This window comes from Condylura cristata, unplaced genomic scaffold (genome assembly GCF_000260355.1).
Source record: "Condylura cristata isolate star-nosed mole 26May11 unplaced genomic scaffold, ConCri1.0 scaffold00008, whole genome shotgun sequence".
Lineage (NCBI taxonomy): Eukaryota > Metazoa > Chordata > Mammalia > Eulipotyphla > Talpidae > Condylura > Condylura cristata.
This window is the reverse complement of record NW_004567109.1, coordinates 21,341,734-21,362,444: the sequence shown is the minus strand read 5'-3', so window position 1 is coordinate 21,362,444 and position 20,711 is coordinate 21,341,734. Positions and strand designations below refer to the sequence as shown.

The 20,711-nt window shown below is 40.1% G+C and overlaps 1 protein-coding gene across 2 annotated transcripts in view; it reads right to left on the bottom strand.

The window, feature by feature from the left end:
* The window catches only part of SMAP2 (small ArfGAP2), a 41,475-nt gene that overhangs the window by 14,561 nt on the left and 6,203 nt on the right, over window positions 1-20,711 (bottom strand). For both annotated transcript variants that reach the window (XM_012722662.1, XM_004678848.1), the window contains exon 2: window positions 307-440. In XM_012722662.1, the coding sequence (XP_012578116.1) occupies window positions 307-440 (134 nt within the window). The remainder of the gene's footprint in view (window positions 1-306; window positions 441-20,711) is intronic.

The following is a 20,711-nucleotide window of genomic DNA, read 5'->3' as shown; positions in this document are numbered from 1 at the left end:
AGGGGTGATTTGGTGATGGGAAACCCGTGGGGATTACAATGGAGATGAAAAAAAAATGTGCAAAATGATGTAAAAATAAACTTAAAAAAAATATATATATATATAGGTAGAATAACCTGAATCTTAATTAGAAAGATTAAAAATTTCTCTAGTAAGGTATGAGCATTCAACATAAATGACAACTAAGCTTTTCTTTATTTGCACTTTGTGCAGAATAGCTTGTTCTTTCTATAATTACTGTAATTCATGTGGAGGCATCATGTAGAAATAAGGGATCAGTCAACTCACTCAAGCTAAGTTAAATACCTGAATCTGCTCTTGAGTCCACTGGTCGAGGTTAACTGATTTTACCCTTGATATGTGCACCCCCAGATTCCTGTGGATTCCAGCACATCGAATGCAGATGAACACACCAATGTTCCAGGAGGCCCATCGTGGTCCTGTGAAGATCAGGAACAGGGCAATAAAGTGTAAATTAAAACAGCATTCAATGCCCAAACTGGAATATTTAGATTACGAGGCAACATTTTATCAAGACACTAAAAGAGACAAAATTGTTACCATAATCACCTTCTCGTTAGTTTTTTTTTTTTTTTTTCAGTTTAAAATTTTTAAGTATACAATACAGTGGCTTTCAGTATAGTCACAGAGTTAAGCAACCATCAACCACTAACTAATTTCAGGACATTTCCATCACCCCCAAAAGAAACAAAACCCATTAGCTGGCACTACCCACTTCCTTCCCTGTAGCCCATGATGACCACAAATCCACTTTCTGTCTCTACAGATTTGCCAATTCAGGATATTCTATGTAAATAGAATCATACAATATGTGAGGTATTTGTGTACAGAGTAGCTTTTTAGAGTCTGATAAATGAGTGCCGAAATGCAGGTGCTACAGTACTGTCACTCAACATTATTGGAGAACAACTGCAAAGCTGCTGCTCAGTACCTCACATGAATGCCCACCCCCCTGCCCCCAAGAATCTTGTCAATGGTGGCAGCCCCTGGATTCAGTTCCCCTGCTGAGAAAAGAGATACAGACAGGCCATGGCAGCCTCAGACTCCACCTGAAATGTAAGACTTTGTTTGTCCTTCCCTCCCCATAGGCCTATAAAATATGCATCCAGGTTGACTTCATAGGATCCTTTCCCCTTGGACTGATGTCCCTACTTTACCCATCTACACAATGGTCCAGACTCAAGACTGTCAAATAATAAAGATACCTAGTTCATAAAGAAGAAACTGCAGATATGAATTTTAATAAAAAACTGTTACATAACCTCCTATTCCTTGCCAGTTTTGCGCGCCCTAATGATTACTCTGCAAAGTTATCAAACTCCTTTTCATAATTCTTATACAGGAAAAAAACTGACTTACTTTTTATGTAATACCTGCCAAAGACTGAAAAATTACTAAAAGCTCCTTCTCCACCATTCCACTATGCAGAAATTTACCACATAAAATAAGCATGAAACTAGTTAGAGGGTGCAAGACACACTACCTGAATTTCTATAAAGATAAATATGACATGTATTTATACCAAGGGATACAAGTTCTGCCAGGCACAACTGGTTGGTCTGCAGGTTTTGAGAGCAGTTTTAATGAAGGGGTAGTATGACAGAAAATTAGTTTTAGAAACGTGAGTCGTTATAAATGAGAATGTGATTTTTTGACAACATTAGTCATATACTATAAATCACTCATATGCTATGTCATATATCACAGGTCACAGAAGGTTCAAATCTCCTTTAAAGCCACCAGGTGGTGTTCTCTGGCTGAAATTTTATCCCAATATCTTCAAACTACTATTACCTTCATAGGTTCAGGTTTATCTTCTGAAGTGACCGTCAGTGCCTTCAAATACCTTGATAGTTTTGCACAGTAGGTGTGCCACAGAGTTAATAAACACACATATGATTCATTGCCACAGAGTTAATAAACACACACATGATTCACATACTCCTTTCAGGTAGTGGAAAACCTAAACAGATGTAGGTGAGTTTTCTTAGGATGCTCTACATGTATTTTAAATTATAGCTCAGGAAACTCTGGTTAAGATCTAAGTTATATAGGATTAGAAATGGAAACAAAAGTTAGCATGTGGGGCCTCCCTGGTGGCACAAGGGGTTAAGTCTTAGCACTATGAAGCTATCTGCAGCCACTGCAGCACAAGTTCCATCCCAGGCCTGGGAGCTGACCCACATAACGCAGCAAACCTCTCCTGTTTTGCCCGCTGCTCCCCTCAGCAGTCTATTTCAGTACATCTGCCTGTTCTGCTCTCCACTCTGTCTCTGGTGAATCATCTCAACCTCTGCAGCTCTGGCCTATATCCCAGTTCATGTATGTATAAATAAATAAATCTTTAAAAAATAAAAAAAAGAGGTTAATTCTGTTTGATTTGGCCTGTCATAAGCTCCAACACAAACTTTGGGGGTAAAAGAAGAAGCAGAGTTTGTTTTGAGCACAAATATAATGCAAGTAACTTCTACTACACTCATTATATTCCATTGTCCCCCAATCCACTACAGAGAAGAATACATAGAAACAACAGGGCCATCTTGGGAATACTAAGTAAAGCGGCTGAGAGGTATGTTTATCAGGCTATTCTCACCTAGTTTCATCTAGTTTCCTAACTCAAACAAAATAGCAATAAGTGTAACTTTGAACTTCTGTAAGTACAAACATTTTAAGGAACCATGAAACCAAAATAAGGACTTACGCAATCAACCTCTGCCCTCAGAATGCTCTACAAGAGAAGTCCTTCTCATCCAGGACATCTTGCAAGAAAGCTGTTTCCTTTGTCAAAGAGACTGTACACATTTATTTGTCTTAAGAAAGCAGAAGTTTAAGCTTTTGTAATAATCTGAGACAAGATAAACAGGAACATTTCTGAGATTGATCAGAAAATACAGGTACTATGCCAAGAAATTTCAATTTAGAAAACCAGAGGTGTTAAGAACTTTAGAAGGTATTGAGTCTCACTTCCCATTGAATAGAGTCTTCTACAAGTGCTAAGTCAGTTAAGTGTCATTGTAAAAGGTAATCAGTTCTATTGCTAGATGGCACTGATTATTAAGAGAGGCTTTCCCTATACAGCGTCCCACTGGTCTGCTTTCTTAACCATCTTTACCTCCTGGTAACTGTTTTATTCTCCTTTCATATGGGAAGTATGCAAGATAAAGATAGAGGCTTGGGAATTGCAACAGTCAAGAGCAGTTAGTCATATACTCAACCCAAATACAAGCCTGGTTGAGACAACTTAAAACTTAAGATAAATGATAGAGCAGATCTAGCAATCAGATTGCTAGGACATCAATGGATATGAAGCAAAGCAACACTATCCTTCTGCAGATAACCAGAAAAAGATTAGTGAAGTAGAATACTGCTGAGCATTCACTGATAAAATTATTTGTCTAAAGCTATACCTATTTTAGCAGTCAACTTAGAATGGTTTTTCTCTAAAGACATTAAGTTTGTAACACCGGAAAATCACTAGAGAAGCAGAATGGGGGCCAGTGGAAGAAAGGAAGGAGACAAACTTCATCTTTTTCTAGTCAACCATCTTACAGACAACGACCTGTCTTGACTTTGTTCAGTCTATACAAGGTTGGACCACAAACAAACACAACTGAAAATGAGCCTACAGGATCCTCCCAGGGATGCAAGGGGCTAAGACACAGCACTATGAAGCTGTCCACAGCCACCGCAGTAGGCTTTGGTCAGTCAGGAAGCTGACCCACATGGCGCAGCAGACCACTCCTGACATGTCCACTGCTCCCCTCAGTATTTCAGTCAATCTGCCTGTTCTGCTCCCCACTCTGTCTCTGGTGAATTCTCTCACCCCTACTCTTCTGGCCTGTACCCAGTTCTTGTACACATAAATAATTAAAAAAAAAAAAAAAAGAATGAATGAAAATGAGCCTACAAAAAGGAGTAAGTCCAAAGCACTAAAACAGTCAAGCCCAGGGGTTCAAAAAAGACCTATCTACAGATGAGGGCAGCAGCTTTCCTAGCTGCTGTACACTGGCTATTCATTTCCTTTCAACCCTAGTGAAAACAGTACTTGTTCTAAATTAATACAGTACCATGTCTGCTCACAGCTCATGTTATTTACTGGCCACCTATTTACAGTTAAAGGTATGTTATGTTAAAGTCATCTAGGCTGTGCCACAAATCAACTGTGTGACTATAGGCAAGTCTATTCACTTTTCTGAATTAATATCCTTACTTTGAATAATTATCTCCAAAATTCATTAAACTACTCAGCAAAGAAGGAAGGAAGGACAGTTACTTTCAGTAAGTTTAGCTTTATAAGATACCAGTCTTATTTTCTGCCTTTGTTACTAGTAGATACACATTAATTGTAGGTTAGGCTACAACTCTCCCTGTCCTTACCCACAGTGGATAGTAACTAGTGTATATTTAGGTGATCTTTTGGTAATTAAGCACTACCAAGCCAATCATCCTATACTACTATTACAACCTCTATACCCCAGAATACTTCAGGAAGGAAAGTGTGGGGTCCTGGTTTAGGACCAGGACCTGGAGTCCAAAAAGGATATTCTACCAACGTATACCCTGATTATATTACTGCCCCATTCAAAGATATTTAAGTGGCCACTCGGTGAACTGAACTCAAACTTATAGTGTGGCTTCAATTCTTCTGTGATCTGGGCCCTTCGAGAATCAATTCTTATTGCTCCTCTTCCCACTTCTACATACCATTCATTTCCCCTTAAAACTGAGTGTACACGGCCCTCCCTGGTGGCGCAGCGGGTTAAAGCACAGCACTAAGAAGCTTAAGCCACTTCCACATGAGTTCGATCCCCGCCTGCCCCGGAGGAGATCCACATGGCGTGGCAGACCTCTCCTGACCCGCCCACTGCTCCCCCCTCAGCAGTGTACTTTGTCAATCTGCCTGTTCTGCTCCCCACTCTGTCTCTGGTGAAGCCTCTCACCCTCTGCATCTCTGGCCTATACCCCAGTTCTGTACGAATAAATAAATAAATCTTAAAAAAAAAAAAAAAACTGAGTGTACAGATACCAGCTACTATGTCCTAGCCACATGGTGAAACCTGAGAGGGTGAATCCTACCCATACACATCCAGACATATGGGGATAGGATGCCATCAGCAGGACTCCTGGGCACAGAGAGTCCTATTTCAAACAGAGGGCCTCCTGGCTGTGACAAACATGTCTCTCCAGTCAGTCTTGGAATAGCTGTGCACTGCTCTTGGTGGTGCTATCTGAAAGCTTGAGACAAGGTCCAAATCTCTTGGGGTTTCCCTGGGAATTCCTATTATGTGCTACTATGATTTTTTTTTAATAATAAATATATTTTAATGACAGGAAAAGAGCTCGCTAAAAGATTTTCTGCTCAGGCTGAAGAATCTCACAAGGTTGGTGAGGTTAAACTGATTATGCAAGCTGCCGCTCCCAGTGGGGGCCAGCCCTGTTGGACCTGTATGGAACCAGGCTACCGCCATTTTGTGCTAGCTGCCTTTTCTGCTTCTGTATCCTGCTAGCTGTTTGCTGAGATAGGAAATTCCCAAAATAACTTTGCTGTAAAAGGAAGAAAACTTGTGAAATTGATTAAATTGATTACCGTCTTCAACAGGACCAGGATATGGGTCATATGATCGGATCATATGATCCTAGGGCCCACTGCAACAACTAAGTTTGGTTTCCTTGCCTGTAGTGTATAAAAACTGGTTTCTGTAACTGCTCCGGGCCACACTCTCTAGAGGGTGTTGGTCCCGGCTGGCCGGTATTCTGAAGCCCAAATTAAATCTTGAATCTCTGTCTCCACATTGCCTGACTGCTTTCTTCCAGCGGCTCCAACACTGTGATGTCATAAACATTAAATATGGCAAACCTTAATACAAATCTGAACAAGTCCACTTATCACCTGAATACACAGATTTTATCAGAAAAGTAAACTCCCTTGCAATATTGTGATTTATAGATATATTTGGTCATTCAGAGGAACAAGATCTACTTTTCATACATATTTGGTCTTTGTCCACGGTTCCTAGTTTACAACTTCCAAAAGTCCCTGGAATTTCCCAAGTGATGTGAATGATAAAGGTGAGTTTTGCCATGTTAATGAGGTAGCCTTTGAGAAGCATCTGAAGTTGGAAGCTTATTGCCAGAGAAACCAGTAAGATCAGGGGTTGGAACTTCTAGTACCCCACCCACTCCACCTCCTAATTCCAGGAAGGGGAGAGTGAAGAGGAATAGTTCAGTGGCCAATGGCTTAACCAATTATGCCTGTCTGATGAAATTCAAAAGGAGAGGTTTTCACAAAGCTATTGGGCTGGTGAACACAGAATTTGGGGAGAACTGTGTATGCAGAAAGGACAGAGGAACTCCATACCACTTCCCCATACCTGTCCTTTACATCTCTTTCATATGTCTATTGATTTGTATTCTTTGTAATACATCAGTCACCTAGTGAGCAAATAGGTTTCCTGAATTCTAGTGCTACTCTAGCAAATGAATCAAATCTGAGGAGGGTGTACTAGGAACCTCTGATTTACATATAGTTAGGCAGTCAGAAGCACAATAATATTCTTGCTTGAAATAGAAACCTGAAGTCTGAGGAGGTGGGATGTGGGGACTTCTACACAGCCAGGTGATTTATTGAGGCAGCTCTGTAAGTAGAGCCAGAACTTCTGTCTATAGTATGTTGTTTGTTTTTTGTTTGTTTGTTTGTTTGTTTGTTTGTTTGTTTTGCCTGGGGTGGCCAGCATCTGAAATGGAAGATGGTTTGGGAGACTGAGCCCTTCATCTGTGTAATCTGACACTATCTCTGGATAAATAGTCAGAATTGAGCTAAATTCTTAGAGACCTGGCTGGAGTTAATAAACGACTTGTCAGTGTAAGGAAGTCCTCCCACATTCCCGCTGGAAGCTGATCTCAGGACACCACCAACATACACCTAACTTTCATTTCATTTCATGGAGACATGACAGCTCTACTTCAACACAGACACGATCACTGAAAGATACGTCAAAATCCTCCAATCCCTAGTGTCTGCTGCCCAAAACACATTAAAACCATCTTAGAAGGAAGCAGAACAATTTTCAAGTGTAAGAAAGAATGATGGTATGGCTGAAAACGTTCACCTTCAGGAAAAAACTATATCTGCTTTCCCAAGAAGTGACATAAGTGAGAGCTTATGGGGGTGCGGGGAGTGGGGAGGGGGTACCTTACATAAATTTTCATGAAATGTTTAAAAATTTAAATGAAGTAGGTTGAAAATGATAAACAGAGACAGTTTTTTAAAAAAAAAATTCTATGATTAAAAACTGTGCTAGAGGTAAGAAATTTTCCTGCTCTCCTACAAGAAGATTAAATAAATGATGGCAATTAGGGATTAGACAAAAAGAATGAATCCGAAAATGGAGACCACCTAGACTATGAGTCAAAAGTTAATTCAAAGAAACTCAGCAATGTATTGACATGTTCCCTTAAAAAGATTTAAGAGACAAATAAGGAGCATTTTAAAAATTATGTGAAGAAAATCAAATGGAAGAGCATAAAGATCAAATGAGAAATTTGCAAATTTAGCAAAGATCTTCCTAGTTTGAATATTCATAGTTTCTAAATGAGATTCAAAAGTTTCCACTGAACTTCAAATATTGACTGAACTATATCAAGAATATAAATAGAACTTAAGAAAAAAGTAATCAAGGGGGGGAATTTACTTCTTAGAAATGAAGAAACTTCCCAAAGTATACAAAAACATCAGTGGTGCACACCAGAAATGCAACACCCATAAACAGATGGCAAAGATCTAAGGAACTGGAAACATAGATTGTTCTTCTATCAATGATGGATCATATTCAATGGGGGAAAAAAAGATCAACAATGATGGTTTGTATCTCTGTCAACTGGAAGTTCAATGAACTAAGAAGGAAAAGGTCACAACAAACAAAATTCCTAACAGAGTTTGCAGATGTGGACAGTTTAAATTTCTGCTTTCTCCAAGTGGCTCTTTGGACCCCGATATTCAGCAGAGGCCTGACAGGGTCATGGCATCACTCTCCATCATGTTCCATCAGGGTTTAACAGGGTTAAACTGTTAGTGCTGAAGGACCTGTACTCAGGGTTACAAGCAGGTTTGATTTTGCTTTCATAGCAGCTGCCCCCTGAACATCCACAACCATAACAGGGTATTTACCTGTTTAAAAGTAATTTTGATTTCTCTCTTTTGAGTTAAGGGTCACTAGTTAATTGATGTTAATCCTTGCTCTTATTTCAATTCCTAAAATGCTGTTTAATGTAATGCTTATTAACACATTATTTCCACTTTGTTGGTTGTTTAGAATCGGCCATTTTAGCTATTATATTTGACTGATATAAAACCTCCACTATCACTTAAGCCATTAATTGAAGTTTGACAGGAACATGTGAAAACATTTGAAACAAGACAGGATATGCAATGAACTACTAAGAAAAACCTATAAAAATAACACTTGTCTGAATAGATTTTGACTGGTTAGAAATAATGCAAAGCAAAAATTAAACAGCACTCCTAGGTAAACTTAGTAATATTTTGATTAACTCAGCCCTAAATTCATTTATCAAGTTAGGGGAACTGACATTTCACAATGATTTGTTTTTGAATTCCTAAATTTCTCTTCAATTTGTTGAGAATATGCTTTGCCGTGTAAATGTTTTGAAATCTTATTCAGTCAAAATAAGTTTTTCCTTCTACAAACCAATATGTACATAATTCTTGTTAAATAAATGCTCCTATGAGACACTGTTATAAAATCTATGATATACACTCCGCTGGGGCCTCCAAGTGGAAAGCCCCACTCCTTCTAGAAGACCTTGGGTTTCACCTAGAAGATGCAGTCTCTTATCAGGCCAATAAAGTCAGGAAGAGGCCTGGGTGCCTATCTGCTGAGAAATGACTAAAAGCCCTAAGTGAGCAGCAGCACATGACCAATTTGGCCTTTATCTCAAGGTCAAGTTCTCTGGAGAACACTCAGGGTAGTGGGCCATTACACAACTCCTTTCACATGAAGGAGGAGGCCCTGGTGCTGAGGAAAAAGAAACCAAGCAACGTAACCAAGAAGTGACAGAGTCAAGGCACAGAGCTCTCAGGGTTATGATGCAGCACATGGATGGGGAACAATCCTAGGTAGGATTAGCAATTAAACCTGAAAGGGTGATGTTTTTAGTTTTGCATAGTTTGTGATGACATCCTTTTTTGTTTTGTCCTCTCTTTGTACCCAAAATTCTAAACACTCTTTAGCAGGGTTAGGAGGAAAGAATCAAAGAAAGTTATTTGTCTTTATGTATGAAGCCAAAGCTTCAGAACAGAGGCAGTAAGAGACGAAGAACTGATAATGCAGGAGAAACAACCCAAAGTGGGAAGAAGCAGGACACACAGCAGCTTCCTGGGCAACTTTTCATCTTTTTGTGAATTTTCCTTCCTAAGTTCATATTTTGGAGGGCCAAGAAGGAAACTGGACTACTTACACTTTTCTAGTCTAAGATCTCTCCTCCATAACTTTACAAGGGTTACTACTTTTTGCAAAACATAACTTTGTGAAAATACTGTTCTTTCTACTTTTTCTACCAGTCTTTTCGCCTTCATATTCGTACTCCCACAGTACACTGCTGTTCTTCTATAGAATCATCTAGAGTTGTTCTGCTGTTGAGTTACATTTTTGTTCTTGTTTATTTTTGTGAACACCTTTAGGTAACAACCACTTAATTTAGATTATTTAAAAAAAAAAAACCCTACTGAGAGCATTTGTTTTTGTATGGGCTTGAGGCTTAAATCATTGGTTGGTCAGAAAATCACAAGGGTAACTTGAATATCCTACACAGGAAGTTAGGGGAAAGGGCATCCTTAATGTTCCCTGTCTCCTGGTTAGCCTATGATATTTTGGCTTTAGCCAATTTCCTTCATAGAAAGACCCCACTTAAAGCACCTATAAATAAACTAGAAGAGTGGTGGCTGAGACATGATTTCGCTGAAAAGGGGAGGGAGCAGATAAAAAATAGCAGTTTTCATTGGGGGCAGGAAGGACATTATTTCATTAGAAGCTAAACAGCAAGACTATCTCAGAACAAACAATTGTTTGGCTTGAAGGCTCCATGTGGCCAATTACTCCAGCAAAGGCTCAGCTGGAATAGAACACCGAGCCTTCCAGGACTGAGGCAGGGGCTGACACAGGCCCGAGTGTCTCAGTCATGGCTTTGAGAACCCAAAGCACCCCAAGAAGATGCTCACAGAACATGCTTTACCCCAGGCAGTGTCTTTCTGAGCCTGATCCACTCAAAACTTAAAAGAGATAAAGAAAAGATGGCACTGGGATTTATTCTAAACTGAAATTTATAATAAACATAGCAAGTATAAAAACTAGATCTCATAAGCGATCTAATACAGTTCACTGACTACCTCAACAGCTAACAGCAGGCTGGAGAGAGGTGTGTAGGAGGAATTGCTAGGCTAAAAGCTAGGCAATTATTTCCAAGTCTACTGAAGTCTACCTGTAACAGATGAAACTGATATTTCAAAACTTGATACCCTCATCTAACTTCCTATCATTCATGACCTCTCTTCAGGAAACAGAAACTACCTTGGTTCACTAGAACCAAGTCTTTACCCTTTGGGGATATTAAGTTCTTTACACTATTTTAGGTTAAAGCCTTAACTTCCTCTTTGAAACAACCAATATCTATACCTATTCTGAAAAATATACTGAAGATGTAAAATGAGCCCACCCACTGTAGGGGATGTTTATTTTAAGCTACTAAAGGATGTTATAGCCACTGACCAATGAGCTCGTGCTTCATCCTCAAGTCCTAAGATAAGTAATAAGCAGAAGAGGAACAATATGAAATGAATATTAAGAATAGCCCATATTCGAGTCATACCACTCTTCTACCAGCAGTTTCTCAATAAAGTAATTTCTCCTCCAGAGGCAATGTCAATAGCTGGAGACATTTTTTAATTGATAGTTGCTGGCATCTAGTAGGGAAGGCCTGGGAGGCTGCTAAGCAGCCTATAATGCACAGTACAAGTCCTTAAAAAGGAAGTATCCAAATGTCAACACTGCTGAAACTGAGATGCTCTGTTCTAAAGGAACCATGTTGAAACTCTTTATTTTGGGACCTGTAGGATATGACAACTCTATGGAAAAGCCTCTTCTTTTGTTCTGTAACAAACAGATAAACATTTAGACACAAAATTCCAAAGTTGGAAAAAAACTTCAAGGATGATTTAATCTAAGCAGTTAGGGAAACTAAGGCTCAAGGAGATCAAGTCATTTACCCAAGTTCATAGAAGAAACTGCTAGCTGGTCTGGAATTAAATCATCTCTATACAACCCAAATGTATGTTACACATTAATAGGTGCTAGAAAAATGGTTACTAAAGAGATAATCTTGTTCTCTTGGTGTTCCTTTCTATTACACAGTACAATTCCCTCTGCTATTGGGAAGCCCTCCATCTAGGATTGCACATGAAGATTTATTCATATACTGTCCCATCCATATTCCTCTTCCTCAAAGGAAGCCTAGAAGTGAAGCAGTAACACATTAGATTTTAAGAATAAGAGGCCAGGCAGGATATGTGAAGGGAATGTTTAAACAGAAGCACCTGTCTTTCACCCAAAGTTTTACACAAAACCTGAGTCAGCCAGTCAGCCTTACACAAAACCTCAGACGTGAACTTCTTCCCACGACAGAGTGCAGAGCTTTCCTAGCACATTAGAGGAGCCCCCATCAATGGTAAACAGACAAAAAAAAAAAAGGAACATTTTAATTGAATCAGGATGAGATAAGCTAGAGAACTTTCATTTCTAAGGAAACAGCAGAACAGAGAAATTTGGGATCAAAGTACAGATAGTTGGTTTAGTGGCATCTGAATATTTATCATCAACACAGTTCTGGTTTAGGGAGGAAAGCAAAAGTTGCTTTGAGCCCTTTGAGAAAGAAAACATTAGCAACTATGTCTTAAAACTTAGTTGTTTCAGAATTGGGTGACAGGTCAGAAAATGTGGTGTAAAGGTGTGGGACAAAGATGCCAGCCATGTGGATAGAAAGAGCCTTCAAAAGGAAGCCAGGGCAGGTGTCTAGGAAAAAAATCACAGCTTCAAAAGAACCAAAGCAAGGCTCTTCAAATTAAACAAACCTATTTCAGAGGGTATAAGAAAAGCTTCTAAAAATGCTGCCAAGGTTATTATTAATTTCTAGAGCACCTGAGAACAGTGTCTAAATATTTACTCCCATCCCGCAAAAAAACTACAGGACTGCTATTTCAGCCTCCTGTTTCACACCCCATGCTACATTTTCCCCAAGATGATGTATCACACTAAAATCTCCTACTGAGAGGGCAGAGTACCAGCTTAATGACTGGCTCCCGCTTTCAACATGGCACCGATGCAGAAGCATACAAAAGAAATGGCAAAAATTACCACAAAGCAACCCTGAGATTCACCTACGTGCCTTTTTGGATTGTCACAGATCTTCAAATACCTGAGTTAAAAGTATGAAGGTGACTTTCAAACAGAACAAAATAGAATATAATCTTTTTAAGTAACAGTGTTCATGATGGAGAGATAGACATCCTGTACCAAATACTGAGCATTAGAGAACTAGTATACATGGGATACAGTGCCGGTTCCCCCTGGAATTGACAGTGTAGGGCAAACCCCCACTAACAGCAACAACAACAAAAGCAGGAGTTATTATCTCCTTTCTTCCAGGGTGGGAATTCTAGGCCACCTCCTCAATGGACTAATTAAGTGAAGGAGGCCTGTACAAGCAATAAATAAGATGCTGACAATGGCACAACAAGATTCCCACATATTAAGTGTATAGTGTGGAAATGTGAGTGACAGAAGAATTTATCTTGGCCTATCTTGCTTTAACCTGTCACATAAAGTTGTTCCTTATGGTCAAGAGAGGATTCTCCTGTTTTCTACTGATATGATAGTGCCAACAGCAAGGCCCTTTCTACATGGGTTCAACCTAGAAGATTCACTGACAACTTTTTAAAATTAAAGACCCATGTTGGGGACCACCCCCAACTATCGAGTTTTCTGGAGGCCAGACAGGCAGGACCCTAAGGTGGCAAGGCGTCAGTGAGCTGAGACTCCAAAAGGAGGGAGGGAAGCAGGCACCAGGAAGACACGGGAGTCAGAGCTGGGTGCAAGTCTCCCTGCTCATTCCCTCTAGCAGGTCTTTATACTGTGTAACAAGTAGTTACTTGTAATAATGCATAGGCTAAGTTAATGAGAGATGGCCATAAAACGTTCTCAAGGGGAACAAAGCATTTTTCTCTTAACATTTTATGGTATACTAGATTATACGTTTTTGTGCTAATTGTCATGTGTACAGATATTTAGTTATCACTCAAAGGAAGCGGGATCTGGGAAGGAATGAATTCCTTAGCAAAAGGTTATTAGGGGTCTTAGGGAAGTAATAAATTATGTTAGCAGTGTTATCAGTGGTTGTCTAAAGAATAGCTAGTGGCTAATTTAAGGCTAGTAGAAAGTAGTTAGTGCTTGTTTTAAAAAGGAGTAAGTTAAGGGAAAGTTGTACAGTTGTGTATTAAACACGATGTAATCAAGGTTAAAATTTGTCCATGAGCCCTATGCCCTGGGAGTCTTATCTGAGGTTTGCTTTTTTATTTAAAGAAACCAAGGAGGCATCCCAGGAGTCTTTATGTCCTGGGGTCTTATCTCTCCTGGGGCTTGCCTTTTGTCTCAGGAGTCTTTATGTCCTGGGGTCTTATCTCTCCTGGGGCTTGCCTTTTGTCTCAGGGGACAGAGGAATTTCTCACCCTCGGGCAGCTTGCCTGAGGCAGCCTCCTTATGAGGCTAAGACAATCCAGTTGTAAACTGATGGTTGCTCAAAATATTTTGATATTATGATTATACAAAAAAGGGAGGTCATAACATAAGTTAGCAGTGGAAATTCTGATTTTTCAGAGCTTTGCCCGATCTACTACCTGGAAATCTGTCAGTCGATAGACGTAGCATAGCTTAAGTCAGACACACGTGATTATTCAATGCTGAACATGTAAATAACCCATAAGCCTAACAGCAACACAAAAATCACACGGTATCATTAATAATTAATACTGATGCACCTCCCTGGTGGTGCACTCCAAAGCTAGCCACAGCCACTTCAGCACAAGCTCAATCCCCAGACAGGGAGGTGACCCACATGGCGCAGCAGACCTCTCCTGTCTTGCCTGCTGCACCCCTCAGCTGTGTACTTCATCAACCTGCCTGTTCTGTTCCCCACTCTGTCTCTGGTGAATCCTCTCACCACCCCTGCACCTCTGGTCTGTATCCCAGTTCTGTATGCATAAATAAGTCTTTAAAAATAATAATTAATACTAAAGAACTCAAATCCAAATGTCCAACAATTGGACAAGAGTTAAAAATGACATAAATCTGACCCTCTCTGGTGGCATAACAGATTAGGATGCAGCACTGCAATCTAGCCTTCACTTCAGTGCAAGTTCGATCCCTAGCCCCAGAGATGATCCACATGGCCTGGCAGACCTTTCCTGACCAGCCTGCTGCTCCCCTCTGCAGTGTACTTCGTCAATCTGCCTGTTCTACTCCCCACTCTGCACCTCTGGCTTGTACCCCAGTTCTGTAAGCATAAATAAACCTTTTTTAAAACATGACATAAATTTAAATGACTGAATACAATAAGTGTTTAAATATTTTTAATGTCATGAAAAATGCTCATGAGAAATACTAAACAAAACATTAGTGATATAAATTATGGTATAAACAAGTAAAAATAGGGTATGATAAGGACAATGAGAAATATCTTCTGTATCATATTTTTTTCATACTTTCCAATGATTTATTTATCATTAAGTGTGAATAATATCCATAGTCAGAGGAAAACAGCTTTTGCTGTTTAAAAAATAAAAGCATTAAATGATGGTTAGTTAATAAGCATACAAGGACTCTCCTGCCTCTGCAACCTCCAAAATCTAAGACAATATACAACTGGTCTAGGAGTCTGTTCCCATGGTAACAAATCTTCTCCCCCCTTAAATACATACACATCTATGAAACTCCATCTATTTTTACTTTGTCTACAATATGGACCCTTGATTTCAGTCAGTTGTGTCAAGCTGCTTCTGTTCACAGACTAGGCTCAGAATCAAGTCAGAATGCTCAGAGGAACTGATTTGGAGTCTTCCTGATGCCAATGCTGCATTTAATGAGGCATCCTTTCTCTCACATACAGCTGGAACATGAACTCAGCTGGAACTTACAGCACTCACACTATAAGAAAAACCATGTCTCAAAATTCTCCTTGGTCTAAAATAATTCCTTCAACAAAACTGCTCATACTTACCTGTAAAGAGACAAAGTTCCTGGTTCCAAAGCAGCTACTTTTTCAGGAAAAAGCTACTTTTTCAGGAAACACAGCTGAAAAGCCTAAATCTTTTCATTTTTCTTCCTCATATCAGCTATCACACTTAATTTGCCTTCCATTAGCTCTGCTATTTACAGTTACTTTGAACAAAAGCATCATGGTAAGAAAAAGATTTCTCCTTCCTGTTCCTTGTATAGGGCTTGTGTGGTAAAGCAGCAAGAAGGAAAATATGCCAGTGCCCACTCCCCTACAAGCTTCATACTGCAGCAGATATGACCGGCTCGCAGAGAAAATTCAGTGAGTTATTTTTTAAAGACACAAGAACAAGACAACCATCCAAACACTATTAAGACAAAATTTTTAACTCAAGGCATTAGTGAATTCAGTTCTAAATCCACACTGGGGGACTTTCCAGTAAGACAAGAAAAGAGGAAGAAGTTAAACAAATTTACTTCATGTATATTTCAGGAAGTAACGTTGTAGAATTAATATGTAAACCCACATATAAAGACGTAAACAGTGAGGTAGAGTTTGGGGGATTTATGGCCTTTCCATCACTAACAACTGCCACAACGACAGCATGGCTATTTAAGAAAAGAAAAGCTGCTCTATTTTCTCAAATTACTCTGCTAGGACAGCTATAGATGAGTAGGTTTTTCCTCCTGAACTTGCTCTATTATTTTCAAAACATCAACATAAAATGAAAATGTTGCATATTTTGGGGGTGGAAGGACTCGGAGAAATGACATGGAGCCTGAGGGATTCATTTCTTACTTTTTGGATTAAGAAAATTTTTTTTGAGGGTCCTCCCTGGTGGCACAAGGGATTAAAGCAAGCACTGTGAAGCTCCCCACAGCTGCTTCAGTGCAAGTTCGATCCCTGGCCAGGACGGTGACCCACATGGTATGGCAGACCATTCCTGACCGCTGGCTGCTCTCCTCAGTAGTGTACTTCATCAGTCGGCATGTTCTGTTCACTGCTTTGCCTCTGGTGAATCCTCTCACTGCCCCTGAACTTCTGGCCTGCACCCCAGTTCTGTATACATAATTAAAATAATTTTTTTTTAAATTTAAAAAAAAAACTTTATTTTGAAAGCATTGATTCGAAATTTAAAAAACAAAAAAGATCAAAAGGTATTCTCCATATGGGCTTGTGAAATCCACACTTTCTAATTAAACTATATTCTCTGTATATGGCAAGCCAGATTACCCAAAGATAAAAAGACAAATAGGAGATAGGGGGAAGAGGGTTATGGTCAATCAAATGGTCAAAGAACTATTTAACAAAGCCAATTATAAAGTCCTATTTCTAAAAAGTGTTATGTTACCAAGGTGGCACTTTCCCAGCAAGTTTCGGCCACCTGCAAGGGAGGATGAAGGTGTAAGGGTAGGGCTGGACAAACTGAAAGCAACCACCAGGGCAGCCTGACCTGATGGGTGGCCACAGCTGGAGGCAGAGTTGGCTCATCTTTGTGGTTTTCTAATGGGGAAGGACCTGTAGTTCAGCCATCAATGGACCAACATCCACAAAGCCTGTGGGGGAATATAGGATCCAGAAGAGTAGGGGTAGGAAAAGAGAAAGTTTGGAAAATGTAAAAGTCAAATACAGTACCGATATGTTATAATTATTAAACATGAGTCTTCAAAAATGCATAGATATGGGCCTTCTTGGTGGCCTATGAGTTAAGTTTCAGCATTTCCACCCAAGGGCCTGAATTCGATCCCCAGCCAGGGAGCTAATCTGGAGCAGCAGACCTCTCCTGCCCCGCCCACTGCTCCCCTCAGCAGTGTATTTCAGTAGATCTGCCTGTTCTGCTCCTCACTTTTTCTGATGAATCCTCTCACTTCCCATACGTCTGGCCTGCACCCCAGCTATAAAGCCTTTTTTTAAAAAATGCATAGATGTACCTCTTACGTTGAAATGAAATGGCTGAAAAGAACTGGTATGGTACCCTGGGAAGCAGTCCGATAAGCTTTTTAAAATACTAAATCATATATTTTTTTAAAGATTTATTTATTTGTGCATACAGAACTGGGGTACAGGTCAGAGGCTCAGGGGCGGCGAGAGGCTTCACCAGAGACAGAGTGAGGAGCAGAACAGGCAGATCGACGAAGTACACTGCTGAGGGGAGCAGCGGGCGGGTCAGGAGAGGTCTGCCGCGCCATGTGGTCACCTCCGGGGCAGGCGGGAATCGAACTCATGCGGAAGCGGCTTTAGATTCTCGGGGCTGTGCTTTAACCCGCTGCGCCACCAGGGAGGGCCTAAATCATATTTTAATTACATTTGTGAATCATAGTAATACCTGCCGAGGGGAAATTAACTTTTGGAGAAAAGAAAAAAATCAATGAATCTATGCAGTTTTCACAGTTGGTAACTTTACTAAAACAATAAGGGTTCCTTATCCATGGCCTCTGTAGAAAATAACAGCCTAAAAAGCAAACATATTCACATACCACTGAAATCATTTGCTGGCCTAGTTCCACCAATTCCATTAATGTAGCAGGGGCCCAAAGGCAGGTGACCTGATTGACAAAAAAAGCACTTCTAGAATGTGCTGAACTTATATCTTAAAATTCATTAGACACTTGATAATCAAGGAGGAAACTAGTAGCAATACTTTTCAAGTTTTGCCTTTAAGTGGTTCAACGACCTTCCTTACAAGACTAAGTTCTTTTCAAGTTCAGTTTAGAGCTCACCTTCCCTCACCCCCACCCTCAGTGCTAAGATACCTGAAGTTATGAGGTGGGTGGGTGTAGAGTAGGTCAGAGAGGCCAACAAGACTATGTGGCACCAGGAAAATTAAGCCCACCATGATTACCTTAACTAAGGAAAGACTAATCTGTAGCATGTTTTAAAGTTGCAATCTTCAAATTTTCTTTGTATATCTTCTGAGTTACTGACTCAAATCATCCAGCTGTAAACTGGACAAGTTCCGTATATATCATGTCTAAAGCTTCCCAGAAGTGACAGGATGGGAACTTATCGATATCCTGAGTAACCAAATGATAATTTGCTCCTGGCAGCAGCCAACAGGCTGTTGATTTGATAACCAACAGAAGCCAATTTTCCTATTCACAGGTCCTAATTAGATAGGCAATGAATGACTGAGTAGTTCATTACTTCCTGGGACTAATTATTGTTTCAGCAGCAGGTAAAAATCCTTTAAAAGCAGGTTGTATCTGCCTGAAAACCATTCTGATCTAAAATAATTCAACTATTTATAAGAAGAAACAACTACATTTGGGGACATTTTTAAGTGCACTTGCCTGCGTCCACCTACATCCTGTCCTTTTGCTACTCCATCAGAGGGAACCACATCTCCGAGGCCACCTTGCCAACTTATTTCTGGGTAAGGGCCATCAGTGGGAGGTAGTGATAAGGATAAGGGGCCGGAAGAGGGGGAGGCCAGAGTAATGTGCTTTCTCTCTCCCTTTTCCCCTCACACCTCTCTGCCTCTTTGTCTGAGTTCCAATTGCCACCAGACAGCTATTTTCTCCAGGCTTCTGGCTCATGCCAGATGGCTCAGGCTTCTGGCCTTTGGAGACACCAGAAGCTTCTATTTTCCTTAGGGGCATAGCAGCTCCAGGTGTTGCTAGTCTCTGGGTTGTCTCACCAACCCTTTTACCCTCTGTACTTGCAGCAACCTAGTCTATTTTAAATTCCCTCTGTTTGACTGACAGTGGTTCCTGCTTGCCTGACTAGTCCTGGATTTAAAATATATTTTTAAACTTATTTTCTGAAAATTAATAGCTTTCCTTAAAAATTAAATAATTATTCAGCTAAGCTTAGATTTCTTTTAAGAAACAAAATATTTATAAATGGCAAAAGCAATACATTAGTTTGAACAGAGTGCCTAATCTGTGCCAAACACTGTTCTAGGTGCTAGGAATACTAGAGTGAACAAAACAGGCACAAATCCCTGCCCCCACGGAGCTTACGTTCTAGTAGATGTGTTAACCATGGAAAATTACAACTCAAAAAAAAAAAAAAAAAGCAGAACCAACACAGAAGTTTGGTAAAATTGAATTAACTTTAAGGTGTTCTGCTCTAAATAGGCTTGGTTCCTACCTTTTCAATGTAGTATGCTGAACTGTCACATTCCAGGGGCCAATACAGAATTTCTTCAAAGTTAGTATCTACTTAAACTGGCCACTTGCTCAAACAGAAGTGTAACTGTGATAAGGAGTTAAGCAGACACAATAACAAAAGTTAGGTATCATAAACTTAGAATGTGAAACGTGTGTTTTATGCAGATTCTTGCTTGGCATCTTTTTCACTGGGGACACCATTTGGAGGAATTGAGTCTGAGTCAATCTACTACATCGCTTTACTCCTTTTCTGTGGCACAGGTAGATTCCATCAACATAACATAAAGGCAGCTGCAATACATATGATGAGTAAAGTGTTGCAGTCACCAACAGCATGGCACCATTTCTGAGATGGTATTTTCAGGCAGAAGAATAGAAGCAGATAATGACTCATGTGTTGAATAGTTATACAGACAACTGTGCCCAAGAAAGCTGCCACCTACATAACATAATGACATCAGATGAAAAATGCAGAAAAGAGGTAGGTTTCTGATTTATCTGAAAATTATAGATTGCTGAAAATTGAGAAATGTGATTGCAGCTACCTGTTTACACATCCCAAGCACTGAACAACCAAAAGCATGCATCAAATATTCCGTGTTCTTCAACTGCTTTAATATACAAAGCACAGGGGCCTTCCTGGTGGTGAAGGAGTTAAAGACCAGCCACTGCAGCAAGAATTTGATCCCTGGCCTACCAGCCAGAGAGCTAACCCACATGATGCAGCAGACCTCTCCTGTCTCACCCGCTGATTCCCTTCAGCAATGTATTTCAGTACATCTGCCTGTTCTGCTCCCTACTCCATCTCTGGTAGATCCTCTTCCCTACCCACACCTCTGTCCTGTACCCCAGTTCTTGTATGCATAAGTAAATAAATCTTAAAATATATATATGAGGGCCCTCCCTAGTGGCGCAGTGAGTTAAAGTACAGCATTAAGAAGATAAAGCCACATCAGCATGAGTTCCATCCCCGCCCCAGAGGTGATCCACATGGTGCGGCAGATCTCTCTTGACCTGCCTGCTACTCCAAACCTCAGCAGTGAACTCCATCAGTCAGCCTGTTCTGCTCCCCACTCTGTCTCTGGTGAATCCTCTCACCACCCCTGCAACTCTGGCTTATACCCTAGTTCTGTATGAATAAATAAATCTTTTAAAATGTAGATAGATAGATAGATAGATAGATAGATAGATAGATAGATAGATAGATAGATAGATAGATAGATAGATAGATAGATAGAT